At 38.5% G+C, this 16,998-nt stretch overlaps 1 protein-coding gene across 1 annotated transcript in view; it reads left to right on the top strand.

The window, feature by feature from the left end:
* DGKI (diacylglycerol kinase iota) overlaps nt 1–16,998 on the top strand; it is a 428,452-nt gene that overhangs the window by 369,903 nt on the left and 41,551 nt on the right. Inside the window, exon 28 of the mRNA XM_035021183.1 lies at nt 9,109–9,134. Coding sequence (XP_034877074.1) covers nt 9,109–9,134 — 26 coding nt within the window. The remainder of the gene's footprint in view (nt 1–9,108; nt 9,135–16,998) is intronic.

Below are 16,998 nucleotides of genomic sequence, written 5' to 3'. Positions count from 1 at the left end.
ACTTGAATAGAGAATGTGTTTGTCTCTCATCTCAATGCCACTTTGTATGGTTGCTGTAACTTTCATCTCTCTGGCTCCCATTCTCCGTAGCTCTTTTACTGTATGTGCTTTGTTTATTGTCTTAAAAGCAATATTCATAATTAGAGGGAGGAAAAGCAAACAAAGAGAGGATTGTTTGGTTGATGGAGATTCTCAGTGCTCAGGGATTCCTGGTTCTGTTTTACCTAGTTAGGGATGCTCTGGTGTGAGAGTTAATGGTCATGAAGTTGTCACCTAGATCTGTGATTTCATTATTTCTCCCTCAAGCTCTCAAAATGATGTCATAGGGTGGACATAACAGTACTACAGGCAGTGCATGTCCTTGAGGGAATCTCAAGGGAGAAAAGCTATTGCCAGAGATGATCATCTACAGCCATGTTTTCAAATCACATTATGAGACTGACGCGCTACTTACTGCGCTAACGAGGCACCTTCAAATCACATTAAATCATCCCTTGGCTTACTTAAATGAGAATTCTTTGTCTATCAACAGTTTCAGGAAACAAATTGAATTTGTGTAGCATCATTACTTCAAGGTAAAACTAAGGAAAAATAAAGTTAGTGTTTCTGCAGCAGTGGTATGGACTCTTGAAATGTGCCTGGAAGAGGTATCCAGCTGGGAAATCAGTTTCCATTTGGGCCACTTCTCAGGAGTTTGGTAACACACAATTAGCAGTAATGGAACAGGCAGGGAACAGCATCCAACCCAGAGAACTTGGCCCACACCTGAATGTTCCTGGTGTTCTTCAGTTGGAACAAGAGCATTAGTTAGCACATGATGGGAGGCTGTTTTACAGAGAGATTGGGTTCTACCAAAATGTGAGGAAGGTGGGTGAGATAAGCCCAGGGAACGCTCAGGGCTGCAGTAAGGAGAAGGAAAGAGAAATAAAAGGAGAATGATGAAAGAGAGAGGGGAAGAACATTCAGAATTGATATAAATAGCTAGAAACAAGAGACTTCGATTTTCTCTTCCTCTTCCTGAGTAGGATGGATGGTCACCTTTGCTTATTGAAGGTGGTGTTTTTGCTGTGGTCCTCATCCCTAAAGCTGGAGGGTAAAAGAGGGAAGACAGACAGAAAAAGGAACATTGACGAAATACTCATAGAGCTGCTTTCAGTGTAGAGGGCATGGGCTGTCTTCCCCATGAGGACTTCACAGCCAAGAAACAGTTTATTTATTCGTAGTGTGCCGAGTGGACTGTGGGGTAGCAGAGCTTCTAGTTCAACCTACCATTCTTCATTTGCTTTCTATTATAATTCCATGTTAGTAACCAGGAAATAAAGGGGCCCTGGCTCTTCCAGACAGGCCTGTGAGTTGGTATGAATATGTCAGAGCTTCCTTCCCCCATCCACAGAGAAATATTCTCTTGCTGAGTATTTTCAGAATCTGGATCTCTGCCTTTGTGCCTATTGAGACTTGGTTCTTATACCTGTTCTGTTTGTTTATTCCAAGTTCACCTCTGTCTGGTAACCCCATCCCTTGGCCCACTGTCCATCAGGTGATGGTTTAGAAATGCTAAGTAGAGGATATTTGGGTTGGGGACACTGGGAAGGGACATTGACATTTATTTGTGAATGATTCTCTCCAAAAAGTACATGGGTCCCCAATATTCATCCCATCTGTCTTTAAGAAAGACCTCATCTAAACTAGACAGTCTTGATCTCCTACCTACCTCCTAGGAAGGAAACGATACAGACGTTCTGAGGAAGGGCCAAGTAGGAAAGCCATGGATGCTATTGATTTAAGCCACAAAATGAAAATAAAAGCAAAATATTGTAAGGAGGCTTAAAAAAATAGGACAGGAGTAGTCAAATAAAAAGATCTTGTGTTAGGATGAGCTTATAGGTTTAGAGCATTTCATGGAGGTTGCCAAGAAAAAACATTCATCTGAAATGTATTGAAAAGGATCATACCATGTCCTACAGGCTGAAGTAGTTATGATGCTCATCATCTCAGGCCTAGGTTTATTGATTAAAACAACAAGACATCACAAGAAGTGTAGTACCTGTTAAAGACTTTGCCTTCATAAATATATCACTCTTTGGCTCTTTGGCTCTTACGTGTTATTTTGCTGGTTGAAAACTGGGCATATTTTCCAATGTCTTTAAGCCTTGTAATTGGTCTACTTGAAGAATTAGAGGCCTTGAAGGGAAACCTGCTGATGGAAGGCAATCTAAATAACTATCTTTGATTTTCTTAGAGATTCCTTGTGTTTTAGTGACTGATGACAGGGACTATATGCTGTGCTGTTCAATATAGTAGCAATTAGCCAATGTGTGCCTGATGTCTCATTCCTTCAGGTTCTTAATATGTACATACATTAATCTGATAAAATGATTTATTCCAAAATGTTATAGCTCTGTATATTTTCATGTTTTCAGACTTTTTCCTCGGAAACACTCCTATTCTGGTGGAGAACAAATTCACCCCATTGAGGCCTTAGAGACATTGCCTGAGGCTAACTGCCTCAAACACAGATTTTTTTTTTTTTTTTAAGTTTGTTGTTTGATTTTAAGAAGTCAAGTGACTTTTGCTTTGGGACCCATTATATGTCTGTGCCGATTTCAATAAAAAATAATATTTTAATTTTTACAAGTTAAATTACATAATCCCCCATCTAAAACTAGTGTGTTGTTTTTCCTGGGGGCTTCCCTTATTTTCAAGTTCCTGTGTATATCCTAGTTTGAGAAGTGTTACCTTCATTTAAAAGGAGAGAACAGTATGAATATCCTGCTTAGCACGGTTAACATTGGAAAGAGGACTTTCACCAGCAAATCTTCAAATCAAAATTTATAAAAAGTAGATGTCTTAATCCCAGGAAGATAGCCGTGGAGTAGGAGGACCCTAGACCTGCCTTGTCCCATGAATACAACTAGATAACTATCAATCATCCTAAATACCCCAGAAATTGACCTGAAGAATGGCAGAATAAACCCCACAATTAAAGGAAGAGAAGAGGCCACATTGAAGAAGGTAGGAAGTGTGGAAACACAGTTTGGGAGATAAACACATAGTTCCTGTGGAAAGGAGGGAGCCACAGTCGTGGAGAAGGGCAAGAGACAGACTAACAGGGAGTGCATGGGGAGAATGAATTCCTGTTGCATTTGGCTTGGTAAGCGAGAAGAGCCAAATTTCATGAGTTCTTGCAACCAGCAGGGCTTAAAGCCTGAAGTTTTAAAGGTCAACAAGCTTGGCTGGGATAGAGCCTGGAGAGCATTGTACTGCTCTTGGAGAAAAGGCAGAACAAACAGCCTGCAGACATACAGCATGGAAACAGTAATCTGAAGAGCACCTAGGACCTACAATGGGGAGGTTATTCACTCATCTTGGAGCATGTCCCAGAGGGCCAGCTTTCAAAGGGAGACCCCTCTGGGAACAAAGTGGCCAGCGCCATTTCCCTTCCCTATCCCTCAGCATAAGTGCAAGGCAAACACTCACTGCCTAACTTGCTTACATCAAGCCTTGCCCTTTGTTGGAACTGCCCCTCCCAGTCACACTTTCCTCAGTCCCAGCACAGGGGGCCTCCTTACCCCCAGAAGACCGGCCTAAAACCCTACTCACACTATGTCTCCCAACAGGGGACTTTTGCAGAGCCTCAGTTCTGGGGTAGTGGTGACAGGTCTCATTTCATAAACAGACCAGAGCAAACCTACTTAAAATATGCCACATTCAGGCCAGGGACCAAACAGTGCTCACAACAGGCAAAGAGAGCCTCTGCAGACAACTGGCCTGAAGGATAAAGTGACCAGGACAAAGCAGCAGAGCACACGCAACACACATTGGAGACATTCTTGGAAGTGCCAGGCCTTGGAGAAGAGGGGACACTACATGGTAGGGCACTACAGGACCTCTTCTTCAAAAACAGGAGATGTAGGGGCACCTGAGCAGCTCAGTCGTTTAGGTGTCCAACTCTTGGTTTTGGCTCAGGTCATGATCTCAGGGTTGTGGGATGGAGCCCCATATCAGTCTCAGCATGGAATCTGCTTGAGATTCTGTCTCCCTCTCCCTCTCCCTTCTCTTCTGCCCCTCCCCAAAGCACTCTCTCCCAAATAAATAAATAAATAAATAAATAAATAAATAAATAAATAAAATCTTAAAAAACAAAACAAAAACAGGAGATATAGTTGACTTTCCTAACACAGAGAAACAGGCACAGAGACTTAGACAAAAATGAGAAGACAGAGAAATTTATCCCAAATTAAAGAACAGGACAAGGCCATGGCCAGATATCTAAGTGAAGTAGATGTAAGTAACATGCCTGGTGGAGTATTTTAAGCAATGATCATATGGATACTCACTGGACTTGAGAAAAGAGTGGAAGATATGAGTGAGACTTTTAACAGAGATAAGGAATAACAGAGAGATAAAGGGCTCAATAAATGAATCAGAAACACACTTGGTGGAATGAACAGCAGGCTGAAGGAGAGGAATGAGTTAATGACATATAAGACAAAGTAATGTTAAGTCATCAAGCTGAACAAAAGAGAGCAAAAAGAATTATGCAAAATGAGAATAGTCTTAGGGAACTTAGTGACTCCCAACAAATGTAATAACATTCACATTATAGAAGTTCCAGAAGAAGAAGAGAGAAAAGGAGGGCAGAAAATATATTCAAGGAAATAATAGCTGAAAACTTCCCTAATCTGGGGAAGGAAACAGATATCCAGATCCAGGAGGCACAGAGACCTTGCATCAAAATCAACAAAAGCAGATCCACACCAAGACAAATTGTATGGCAAAATATAGCAATAAAGAAAAAATTGTAAAAGCAGCAAGACAAAAGAACACAGTAACTTAGAAGGGGAAACCTATAAGGCTAGCAGGAAATTTTTCAGAAGAAACTTTCAAAGCCAGAAGGGAATGGCATGCTATATTCAAAGTGCTAAATGGGAAAAATCTGCAGCCAAGAATACTCTATCCAGCAAAACTGTCATTCAGAATAGAAGGAGAGATAAAGAGTTTCCCAGATAAACAAACACTAAAGGCATTCATGACCATTGAAACAGCACTACAAGAAACATTAAAGGGGACTCTTTGAGTGAAAAGGAGAGACCAAAAGTGACAGTATAAAGGTAGGAAACAAAAGCAGTAAAAATGAATATTTTTGTAAAAAAGAAAAAATCAGTCAAGGAACTCACAAAATAAAAGGATGTCGAATATAACATCCTTTTTCTTTATTACTCATATTTGTTTTGGAGGAGTTCTTTTTGGAACTGTTAGTTTGGAACGGATAATTAGGGATAGTGGGTTTGTGTGTTCCTGGAAGTTGACTTTGGGTCTGTTTTCAAATTCTTTTTTAACAGCACTAACCTCTGGGGTTTTGATTCCACTTCTGACTAGCAGGACACCTGGCTCAGAGCGGAGGGCTTTTTGCTAGATTTTATGGTGCATGGTGTAGCTCATATCTTTTGAGATCAAAATATGCTTTCTCTGTCTCCCTGAAACTTGGCCCAGTTTTTCCTGCACTTGGTAGCTCTTCTTTATAGATGATTTCGGGTTATGGGTATCTTCTAGCTTAGTCAAAGATGATGCTTCCTTTTCTGTTTCTCATTCGCCCTGTTACTTTTCATGAATTTCAAAGAAAATAGCAGAAGCTTTGCAGTAATAGTTTTTATCTTATCTTCTGCCTTTATTCTTGCTTTTTTCTTCTACTCTGCACAGCCTGCCTCGTCAGAAGCACCAATGAAAATGTATGACCTCACTGCTTCCAAAATTCACTTCATTTAGCTTAGAAGGTAAATTACCAGCACGTCAAAATGGCCTGCCAGGCCCTGTATGAAATGGCCCCTGCCTCTTCTGTCTCCAGTCCTAACTTATCACTCCTTTATGTTTTAGCAACACTGAGTTCCTTGTCTGCCTGATAATGTATTATGAAATTTCCTATCCACATTCCTTGTCGTATGCCTGGTGCTTCTGCCTGGCATTCTTCTCCTTTCTTACTTACCTAACAAGCTTCTGCTTTTCCTTCCAAGCCCAGTTCCCATGGTTCTTGCTTTCTGAAGTCTCTTTCACTCTTCTGGAACAGAATGGGTCTCTCTCTCATGCTCCCTCTTTACTTCATACATATTTTGATGATTACACTTTTTTCACTATAATCATTTCTTTACCTATTTTTCTCCCTCACTAGATTGAATTCCTTGAAATTGGTAGCTTGTTCGTCTTTGTACCCCCTTAACGAGGCACAGGGCCTGGTACCTAATAGGGTCTCAAATAATCATTATTATTTAGGTTTGAATCAACATAAATAGAAAGATTTAAAATAGAGAGATTTTAAAATCCAGGACTTTGTTTTTGTTATTTGCTGAATTTGAATGAAATGTAAATAAAAATGTTTTTTTAAAAAACCACAAAACAAAATGAAGCAAAATCAAGTGTAAATATTCTACAGACTGTCATAAAAGGCTGGTACTGAGGAAAGAGGCGAGAATTCTAAATCCTGGAGTTCTTTGAATGCTGGTCATAATTTGCATTATGAGAACAATGCTAACACCAAGATAAAGTGCAGATGGAGGAGAAGTAAACAGCCTGGAACAGAACCACAAGTCTTGCAGGTACAGTGGGAGGAATGAGCAGTGAACTCTCCTGCATTCCTCAGTTGTCAGGTTCAGGAAGATTATCTGTTCCTGGGGTTCAACCTCTGTTTTAAAAATAACTACTTCTCTTGCTGATTTCATGAATTTTCCTCTCTCCTGGGCTAAGTTCTGTAAAACTTTTTATGCCCCTTTACAGCAATAATGGATGATGTGCATGTCTCAGTAGTATAATTTAGTGACTCGTTAGAGTGAAAGGTGAAATACTGAGTGAGGATTGAAATACTCCATATGTCTTAAAATTCCACAAATCCAGGCATGTGGGAAACATTCCGCACAGAAACTCAACATGACTAATCCTTAGCAAACACTCTGAAATGGATAGTTCTTCCCCACTGCCTGGACGATTGCATCCTCCCGGGACTTTAACAAAGCCATCTGGAATTTTTCAAATTTAATATTAGTGCTTTGCTTTCACAAAAGGCACCAAAAGCCGTGCTTCGCAAGCCTTCTACCTGAGACATTTAGTTATCTGTTGGCATGGATTTTTCTTTGTTCCCAGAGCTCTGTGAGAAATTAATTGCCAACAATCCAAGATGTGTTTTTGCTTAATTCCCAACAGAAAACACCAGGGTTGAAGATGTTACCTTGTTGCTGACTTCTTTTTATGCCCTAGGCATCTTAAGAAATGATCTTATTTCAAATATATGTTTCTCATTAGACTCACCTTTCAATCCCATTCACCTCTATTCAGCACTCTCTCCCCCTTTCTTTTTCCTAACCACTAGGGCAGATTGTGGGTCTCTGTTGCTGGGTGTATTGGATGTCTTTTGGCTTTGGGAGTGCTCACATTATCCCTATGCTGGCGCTTGTCTCACTCCCTAGGCCCTTCCCTCATGGCTGGCCTAGGAGCTTGGCAAACCTGTCTTGCATGTGGTTTGAAGGTGACATGATGATTTTTTTGAGGTGCTCCAAAATGCGTTTGAGTCTAAACACCCAGTGTGGTGGTGCTGACATTAATTCAATTCAATATATGTTAATCAGAGGCCCATTCTGTACTACGTAAGAAATGGTCCTAGTTTTCTATTTGCTCACAGCCCAGTGGGGAAGATGGGTGTGTGATAGTGTGAAACAGGGGAATCCCAAAGAGAGTCCAGATCCGCTCCACTTGGGGAGGCCAAGTGGCATTTCTCAGGCGGCCGACACTGTAGGGATGACTTAGCCTGGGGCAGGTTCCCTCTCAGGGCTCCCTGTGCCCGTCACCCAGATGCCAGTTTTCTCCCTACCAAATCTGGGGATCCTCTGTTGCTTTCACATGCAAAATTTCACTTGAAGAGACTGGTAAGGTTGAAATGATTTGACACTTTGCCACTAAGGAAAGTTTAAGGCTTTCCCACCATGACTGCTGTGTCCTTATACTTTACTGATAAGTCACATAATGGACAAAATATCACTGATCAGTAGATAAAGTAAAGCATTCCGAAGTAGCCAAAATCTTCCTTCAACTGCTGTGCATCCATGGAATCATTCTTGCCCCAACACTAGTTATATTAATGGGCATATTACTAAACTCTGGCATTTCCCTTTGTCATCCTCCTGCTATGGTCCCCAGCAGGCTGATCATTTAGAACAGAGGTTGCCTCCTGGCTGGTTTCTTGCCTTTCCCTTCAAAATTCTATCACCTGTTAGCACAGAATTATACATCTCACTTTATCCCAAGGAAAGAATGAGCTGGTAGAGTCAAGACTGTATCTTTCAAGCTTGAGGGGAATTCATCCTCAAGGTTGTATCTGTATTGCTCAGAGTAACTCAATCAGTGGTCAGCTGAGGAAGAAAGAAAGGTTTTTTATTGTGAAAATTGATTGATATTGATATGATGCTTCATCGGTGTCTTCCTAACACAATTGGAGCTGAGCCCCAAATGGTATGCAAAAGTCATCGATTTATAAAAGTTCTGTGGGACTCCAGTGGTTGCACTCTTGCCTCATTATGGTTTAGAGCTATGAGGCCAGCACACAGAGGGTCTATGTCATGCTCACTTAAACCTTAAATTCCACAAAGAGTGAAAACAAAAAACAATAATGATAAGGGTACATATCATTTATTTTACTTGTCTCATTTTTTACTGTCCAAGTAGATTTCTTTTTACTTACACTCAATCTAGTGTTTATTTACATTTTCTGGAGGCCTGGCCTTTGGTGACATCACAGGATTCCATCCATTACCACATTTCTATGACTTTTCTATTTGTGTGTCATAAATCCAGAATTAATTAAGTTTGTTGCAGTCCCGTGACATGGTGCAGTGGACTGAAATTTTATTAACCCCAACCATCCAACCAATCCAGGTAAGCTTTGGGAGTGATCAATTAGAATATACCATGCGACCAACAAATTAATTACACTCTCTGCTATATTGACTTTCTATTTAATTGAATTTGGGGGGTACTATTTCTAGGAGATTATCCTTGATCATTATTGCATTTATAATTATCAGTATCATTTACAAAACATTTATCATGTTTATTATCTCGTTTTAGGTCACCAGTCTCTTCAGAAGATCACGGTAAGAATCTGTCTTACTTATACTAATTCAAGATTAAAGGTTGAGCTTCATTCCTTGCATTTCACTGTCAGAGGAAAGAATTATTCAAGGAAATGTTTCTAAGACATTGGCCTTGTATTTTTTTTCATGTGAAATGTTATGCGTTTTTAAAAACTCAATGAATCCTAGCTAAATGTGGTATCTTGTAGTATCTTCAAATCTATTATAACCATTTTGGTCGACAGATATTTCGAAGCTTAATGTATCTGCCTGATTTCTGTCCCATCACTGGATACTTTTTGTGACTTGGGGCTAGCCATGTAACTTCTCTGGATGATCATAGATTTTCATCTTTAAAATGAGAGTTTGTGGTAGATACTCCCAAAAGTCCCTTCAAGACTGGATGTTGGAATTTGCCAAAAGTATTAGAAGACTGAAATGAACCAGGTCAGTAGTGGTATGAATTGTTACCCAGCTGAAGTGAGTTATTCACAGTTAAGACACAATTATTTCATTCAAAGGATGAAATGAATAGTTTTGTCACATCTAACTTTGGGAGTTCATTCAGTCACTCATTCAAAAATGTTCACTAAGTGTCTACAGTGGGTCCGTGATACTATGTAATCATTTTATACAAATATGCTTTTGGGGCCATCTGCAGAGACAATGTGGTATATGACAGAATTTCCCCCCTCAAAGAGCTTTATATGTCTAGTGGTGAAGGGGGTGGTTGAATGACACATACCTCCTGCAATATAAAGTGAAATGTGATTAATCCTATAAAAGAGAGATACACCAGGACTCTGAGTACTACTGGCATTCCTCTTCATGCTGTCCCTAAATAGTGAAGGGCACCATTATGCATTCAGCCAGCTAAGTATAACACAGGAAAGCTGCTGTAAGCTTCCCTCTTCGTCCCCTTATTCTAGTTGGTCACTAAATTTTATTAACTCTGGTTTTTATATTTCTTTTATCTCTAGTCTCTTTTCCATCCCCATCGTTGTAGCTTAGGACCTCTCCATGTCTTACTTGGATTTTAAAATTGTTTTGAAACTGGTGTCCATACCCTAGTTTTCTATCCTCTAGTTCACTGTACACTTGGATAACACCACACTGTTCTACAGCAAAAATCTACTCCCTTTGCCTATGGGCTGAAATCTTATCAATAGACCAATCATTGTATTCAGATTTCCAATATTGTATTTTAATGCGGAATGGAAATCCTAAATGATGGTATCTTTGTTTACTTCTACTGCTTATTGCTTCTTTTGACACCTTTTCCCTCTTCTCCTACCCATGCTGAATGCTTTGGCCATGTGGTATTGCATCTAGTTTCTGGAACTCACCATGTGTTCACGTTGCCTGCTTTTATCCGTGCTGTTCTTTGTGACAGGAATCTACTCCTTTTGCGATATACATGGTTTACACTTACCATTTGAGACCTTGTTAATCATCTCATCCTCTCTGAGAGCTTTCTGACTCACTTACCATTTGCATGAAATAGTTTTCTTCTAGAATTTAACACATAAATTTGATGCTTGATTTACCTGTCTCCCCTGTGAGTTCTTTGATACAGATCCCAACTAATAGCAAACATTCAACAAATGCTTGTTAAGTGAGTGAGTTAAGGACAAAGAGGGAGTTTTAGGCAGGCATATTCTGCCATATCGTAAAATCTCTCATAATACTGACATGAAGTTGTATCACATTCTCTGAAGATCATAGGGCAAATCATGTGTAGACCTATTAAGTCAGAATTAGGTAACCAACCACCTAATGATGATCTATTATGGCATGCTATTTTGCTCATCGGTGTTGGTATGACTAGGTTTTTTATTGCATGTTTAGAGATCCTTGAGCTTCCAAGTTCCATTGATTCAAAACTTGTGTTTTGTTTTTATTTTGATCTATGGTTCCCCTAAATGACTTTTGTTTGCTTTGGCCTTCCAATCTATTGGAACTTATCCCCTAGGCCTAAACAAGGGGTGGGGTGGGGAGGGGAGGACTTCTGAATTGTTATTCTGTAGTTTGCTAGGAATTCTTAAGGGATTATGAGCTATCGGTGAGTAGGTGGTAGCATCGTTGGAAGTCCTTGAAAAATGCCTATCACCAGAAAGAGTTGCTCAGTATGAATAGCCTGTCCAAATTAATCATTTTAAGAACTAGTATATGTGATTAGTTAAAGAAACATTATCCAAATTTGAATGGCTTCAAAAGTTATTACATGTCCATGCGTCTAGGTTTGATTCTGCAAATTCGAAAAATTACTCAAATATGTAATGTGAAATTTCAGTGCTGACTTGTCTAATCTTACTAATTTCCCATCAGCTTTTAGCCCATGTATCCTTGTAGAATATTCTTATCCTTTTCTTTTACCACCAAGATTTTCTACTAGCACTTAAAATATGTTTTCTCATGCTTATACATTTTTAATTGTTCATGTTTTTGTGATTCTCATTAAACCTGAATATTCTATCAAGCTTACATTTGTAAGTGATAATGATATTGCAGTATGTGTGCTTTTAAGAATGGTAAGAAGTAACATTTTTGCGTTCTCAGATTGGCGATAGAAAAATTGAGGCTCATTTGGGCAAAGGGATTGTGAAATTGGGATATAAAGCCCCATGCCTCTTGACTTTCTATTTTGTTAGCTTACTACCAATGATCTTACTTTTCTCTCTAATAACAGTTGCTCTGGCTACCTTCAAAACAGACTTTGTTCTTGAGAAAATCTAATTTTCTGAAGTCCAATAGGCCCAGCATTCTCAGTTCCCACAGATTACCTTTCACAGAAAATAGACTTGAATGTCATGGCTCTGTCATTTACCCTCTCTTAGCCCACTTCCTTATCTGTAAGGTGGAGCTCATCATACCTACCCTGCCTACCTCATGGGATTATGAGTTCAAGTGGGAAATCATCTGTGCAATCACTTTCCAGTTTGCTAAAAGCACCCCAAACACAATGCTATTATTGTCCAGGCAGTGGATAAGGAGATGTGAGTTGATTAGTGATGTTTGCTCAGCATTGCCTACTGTCTTTGAAAAGTTAAAAGGTGTACTGGGGATGGAGGAGGGGTAGAAAACTGTTTGCTTCTATGTTATTAAATATTGTGTTTTCATTGGAAACCTTCTTATATCTGGATGAGGAGGAGTAAGATGGTTAATACACAGTGCAGCTTGAAGTGACAAAGTGAAGATACAGTTCATGATTAGATGCGGGGTCCTATAGAAAACTGACCATATGAGGCATAAATGAAATGTAAAATGTTCCTATTTATATAATATAGTATCAGAGTCATTAAGAATAAAGGCTAAAATTTATTGAGCACTTTTTTTATGCAGAGACACTGTGCTGAAGTACTTCAACTATGTTATTTCATTTCATCTTGAACAAATAGTACATAGTAGATGTGTTAAACAGGCTCGTGGTACTTAAATAAATAACTTGCTTAAGATCACACAGCTAGTAAGTGGTAGAGTTAATTTTCAAACCCAGTTCTAATACCCACTTCTTGCTCATTTATGTACCATGTCTCTGGAAACCAAAAGAAATGATTGTCAGCATTAAGGTGAAGTGATAGAATTATAGAGGGAAAAAAAATTCCCTCTAACAAGAGTTTATTTACTACTGTGTAAGTAATCTCTTTTTAATGACAAAACAAAACAGAACAAAAATAACAAACTGTCTCTCCTGCTGGGAATGATTTGTCCCTGTAGAAAAAGTAAATACCAATGTCACATTCTCTCATAATTAGTTAACTGAGTGAAACCGAAGCTTCAGGGAAACCTGCCACACCAAATCCCAGTGGACACATTACGTTTTAATGTTACAGCTGCAAGCTGGGGTCCTACCCCTTGTCAGAAGATAAGCCTGGCAGTGACTGATTGCCCTGCCCTAGGAGTTTCCTCAGCATTCAGTGCCTATCACCTCATCATTTAAATGGCCCCAGGAGCCATTCCCATGCCCAGGCTGCTTTGCCTGAGCTCTCAGATTCTGTTCTGTCATCTTAGCCTGCTTATTTTGGGGGGCCTCTGAGAATGTCTCTCTGCCACCTGCTACCTATGGCCCTGCACTGGAAGATTATCTTCCAGCTAATGTCTGCTCACTTCCCAAATACAGGACAGTCACTGACTCTTGCCAGCCAACCATCTGTTTGCTTCCCCTGGCAGTCTGAAGCAGGCATCCCCTTCCTGTCCTCGCTCCTAGACCTGTTGGCAATAATGGCTCTCACATTATATGGTAGCTTTTTTGTTGCAACAGTAACACAGTGGACAAGGGTGGGAATAGCAGGTGTATCAGAAATAAAATTTTAACGACCACAATCACTAGCGTAAGTGCCCAAAGAGGAGTCTACTATCGGACTTGGAGGCAGTTTTACTTTGCAGTAGTTGTGCAAAAAATCAAAAACAAAAACAAAACAAAACCCCCAAACGACACATTGTGCGGTGGCCTAAAGCTCTCTAATATATCAATAACTATCTCTTGGCTCAAAATCATAGATTGATTTTTTTCTACAATATAAACATATATATATATGCAATTTTACTGACATAGATAATATTCATAAAAATGTACAGAACATTTACCAGCTCAGTTTAAATGATAACCGAAAGGAACTATTGCTTGCCAAGCCCCCAACCTAAGAAATAAAGCATTTGTAGTCCTCTAGAAGCTTCATGTTTCCCTTTCTGTTTACATTCCCTTCCCTCTCCTACAGAGATACCTCTATTCTGCTTTTTTGCTAAGAATTTCCTTGTTTCTTTTGATCATTTTACTACATATACATATATTCCACATATGAATGTGTGTGTATATATATATTCCAGATATGTGTGTGTGTGTATGTATGTGTGTATATATAGATTGGCTTATATTGAACTTTCATAAATTGAATCCTGTTGTAAATTCTTCTGTGATTTGCTTCTTTTGTTCAAAATGTTTTTGTGATGCATCCTTGTTGAGTGCCATATTTATTTCATTAATTTTTCATGTTGTATAGTCTTCTATTGTATGAATAATATATACCAATTTATTTATCCAAATTCTGATGAATGTATAGACTCCAAGTTTTTTGGTTTTGTTTGTTTTCTTGCTATTGCAAACAATATCATTATGAACATTCTTTTTCATAACTCCTCCGGCTTCCATATGTAAGCATTTTTCTAGGGTTTAAACCTGGGGATGGCATAGTTAGGTGATAGGTTATACACCTATTTAAGTTATCACATAATGACAAGTTGTTTTCCAAAGTAATCATTCCAGCTTACTCTCAGAACTGCAGTTAAGAAGAGTTCCCATTGACCCACATCCTTGCCAACTCTTGATGTTAACTAATGAAAAATATTTTGCCAATCTAGTGGGAGTGTCAAATGGTATCTTGGGGTTTTAATTTGTGTCAAATGATTACACATAAGATTAAGCACTTTTTATATAATCCATTTGTGTTTACCTTTCTATGAAATGTCGCTTTATTTCTTTTGCCAAATTTTCCCCCACTGGGTTGTCTTTTTCTTAATGATTCATAAACATCTCTGTAGATTCTAGGTAAAGGTTTTTTGTTGACTATGTGTGTTGCGATTTTTTCCAGTTTGTGATTTATCTTTCCAAACTTTTTTTGAGGAATAGTTATTCTTTAATTTAATGTAATCAAATTATTAGTATTTTCTCTATGGTGTCTACCTTTGGTATGTTCTCTAAAGAAATCCTTTCATAGGATAGAATATCCTAAGGATATTCTCCCATTATCTCTTCTACTATTTTTATAGTGTTCACCTTCAATTGTGTCTTCATTATTTTGGAAATGCTTTTGTGGTTTGATGAGAGGTAAAGATCCAGTTTTATTTTGATTTGTTTCATGTATATAACCAGTCATTATTGTTTAATCCTTCACTGACTTGCAAAGCCTGTTCTATCTTCCCCTATATGTGGGTTTCTAGATTCTCGTTTCTGTGTTATTGATCCATATGTCAATTCCTGTATAATGCACATTGTTTTAATTGCTCTAACTTTGGTATAAATCTTGCTATCTGGGAGAGCACATACTCTAAAATTTGTTCTTCTTCTATAATGTCTAAATTGGACCTTTGCTCCTTCCTATAAATTTTAGAAGCCCTTCACCAAGTTTTGTGTTGTAATTTTCATAGAAATTGCATGAATCTAAAAATCAGTGTAAAGAGAATTGATATTATGACAATAAGTCTTTCCATCTCAAACCGTATCTGTTTACATTTAATTGTTTATGATCCATAGAATTTCATCATTTTCTTCATGAAGGGTTTGGCCATCTGTTGTTAAATATATTCCTAGGTACTTTATATTTTTTGGTGATCTTTTCTATTTTAAAAATTGTATTTTCTAAATGATCATTGTTGGCACAGTAAAGTGAAATTCACTTGGAATCTTGTTTCAAGGTTCTTGCTTCAAAATCTTGAGTCAAGGTTCCTGCTAAACTTTTTAAATTCATAAACTTTACTTCAAGGGTCTTTTATGAGGAAGGAATTCTGCAGAGGCATTATCATCTGCAAATAATGAGAATTTTGTTTCATTCTTTCCAGTGACTATGCTTTGTTATATCTCTTTCTGGTCCTTTCTGTGCTGATTAGAACAGTACAGTATTGAATAGAAGTAGAGATAGTCAGCATCATCGGTTTTTCCTTATCTCAAAGTGGCTGCCATCCATAAGTCACCAATAAGTGTGAAGTTCACTGAGAGGTGAACAGCCCTGTTTTGTAGATAGCCTCTTAAGGATTTTCCCTTTCATCCAAATGTGTTAGATTCAACAGGCATTAGAATTTAAATGAATACTTTTTTTTTCATCTTTTGAGATACTGATTTTTTTCTTTGGTGTTACGGTGTGCTTCTATTTCTAGTAGAAACCAGTATCATGTGCATGAGATAAATTCAAATTGGTTATTATATTTGTCTCCTTTATATATTGTTGGATTCAGTTTGCTCCTATTCTATTTAGAATTTTTGCATCCATGGTCATTTGTGTGCTTGGCCTCCCATTTTCCTTTCTATTGTACAGAGCATGTATGATATATCTAGTTTCATAAAAGGAATTAGAAAATTTTCCCCTGTTTTCTAATCTCTGGAAGACTTTGTATAGCACTTGGTTTATCAATCTCTGGAATACTTTGGAAGATCCCATCAGTAAAACTATCTAGGGATGGCATTTCCTTGGTGGGAAAATTTCAATCACAGATTCATAGTATTTAAAGAGCTAGTCAGATTCTCTATTTCTCCTTAAATCAGTATTGGTAACTATTTTTTTTAGGAATTCATCTATTAAGGGGCGCCTGGGTGGCTCAGTCGTTAAGCGTCTGCCTTCGGCTCAGGTCATGATCCCAGGGTCCTGGGATCGAGCCCTGCATCGGGCTCCCTGCTCGGCGGGAAGCCTGCTTCTCCCTCTCCCACTCCCCCTGCTTGTGTTTCCTCTCTCGCTGTGTCTTTCTCTCTCAAATAAATAAATAAAATCTTTAAAAAAAAAAAAATGGAATTCCTTCCATGTGTCTCCATCCTAATTGCATGTCTCCAGGCCTCTAAAAGTAACCATTACCTTGGCTTCTGTTTTTATGTGTGTTGTTTTGTTTCTTTTCTTTTCTTTTTTTTTTTTTTGGCGTATCTATAAAATCTTATCACTCACTCTAATTTCATCTAGCACACTCTAGATACTATAGTTTAATCTTGCCCATTTAAAAAAATATAGTATGTCTTTTGGGTCTCTTTCAAACACACATTCTCCATCTATTCCTTTCTTTTATTTAGAATTTATCTTTGAAGTGCTCAGGCCATTTGAACTGCAGACTTCCACACAGGGGGGATTTTGCTGAGTGAATGAACACTGATGCACAGAGGCTTGATCAAACTCAGGTCTGATCTCTT

The sequence above is a fragment of the Mirounga leonina genome, unplaced genomic scaffold (genome assembly GCF_011800145.1).
Source record: "Mirounga leonina isolate KUSES-001 unplaced genomic scaffold, KU_Mleo_1.0 Mir_174, whole genome shotgun sequence".
NCBI lineage: Eukaryota > Metazoa > Chordata > Mammalia > Carnivora > Phocidae > Mirounga > Mirounga leonina.
Note: the sequence above shows the minus strand (reverse complement) of the source record. Positions and strands in the feature narration are given on the sequence as shown.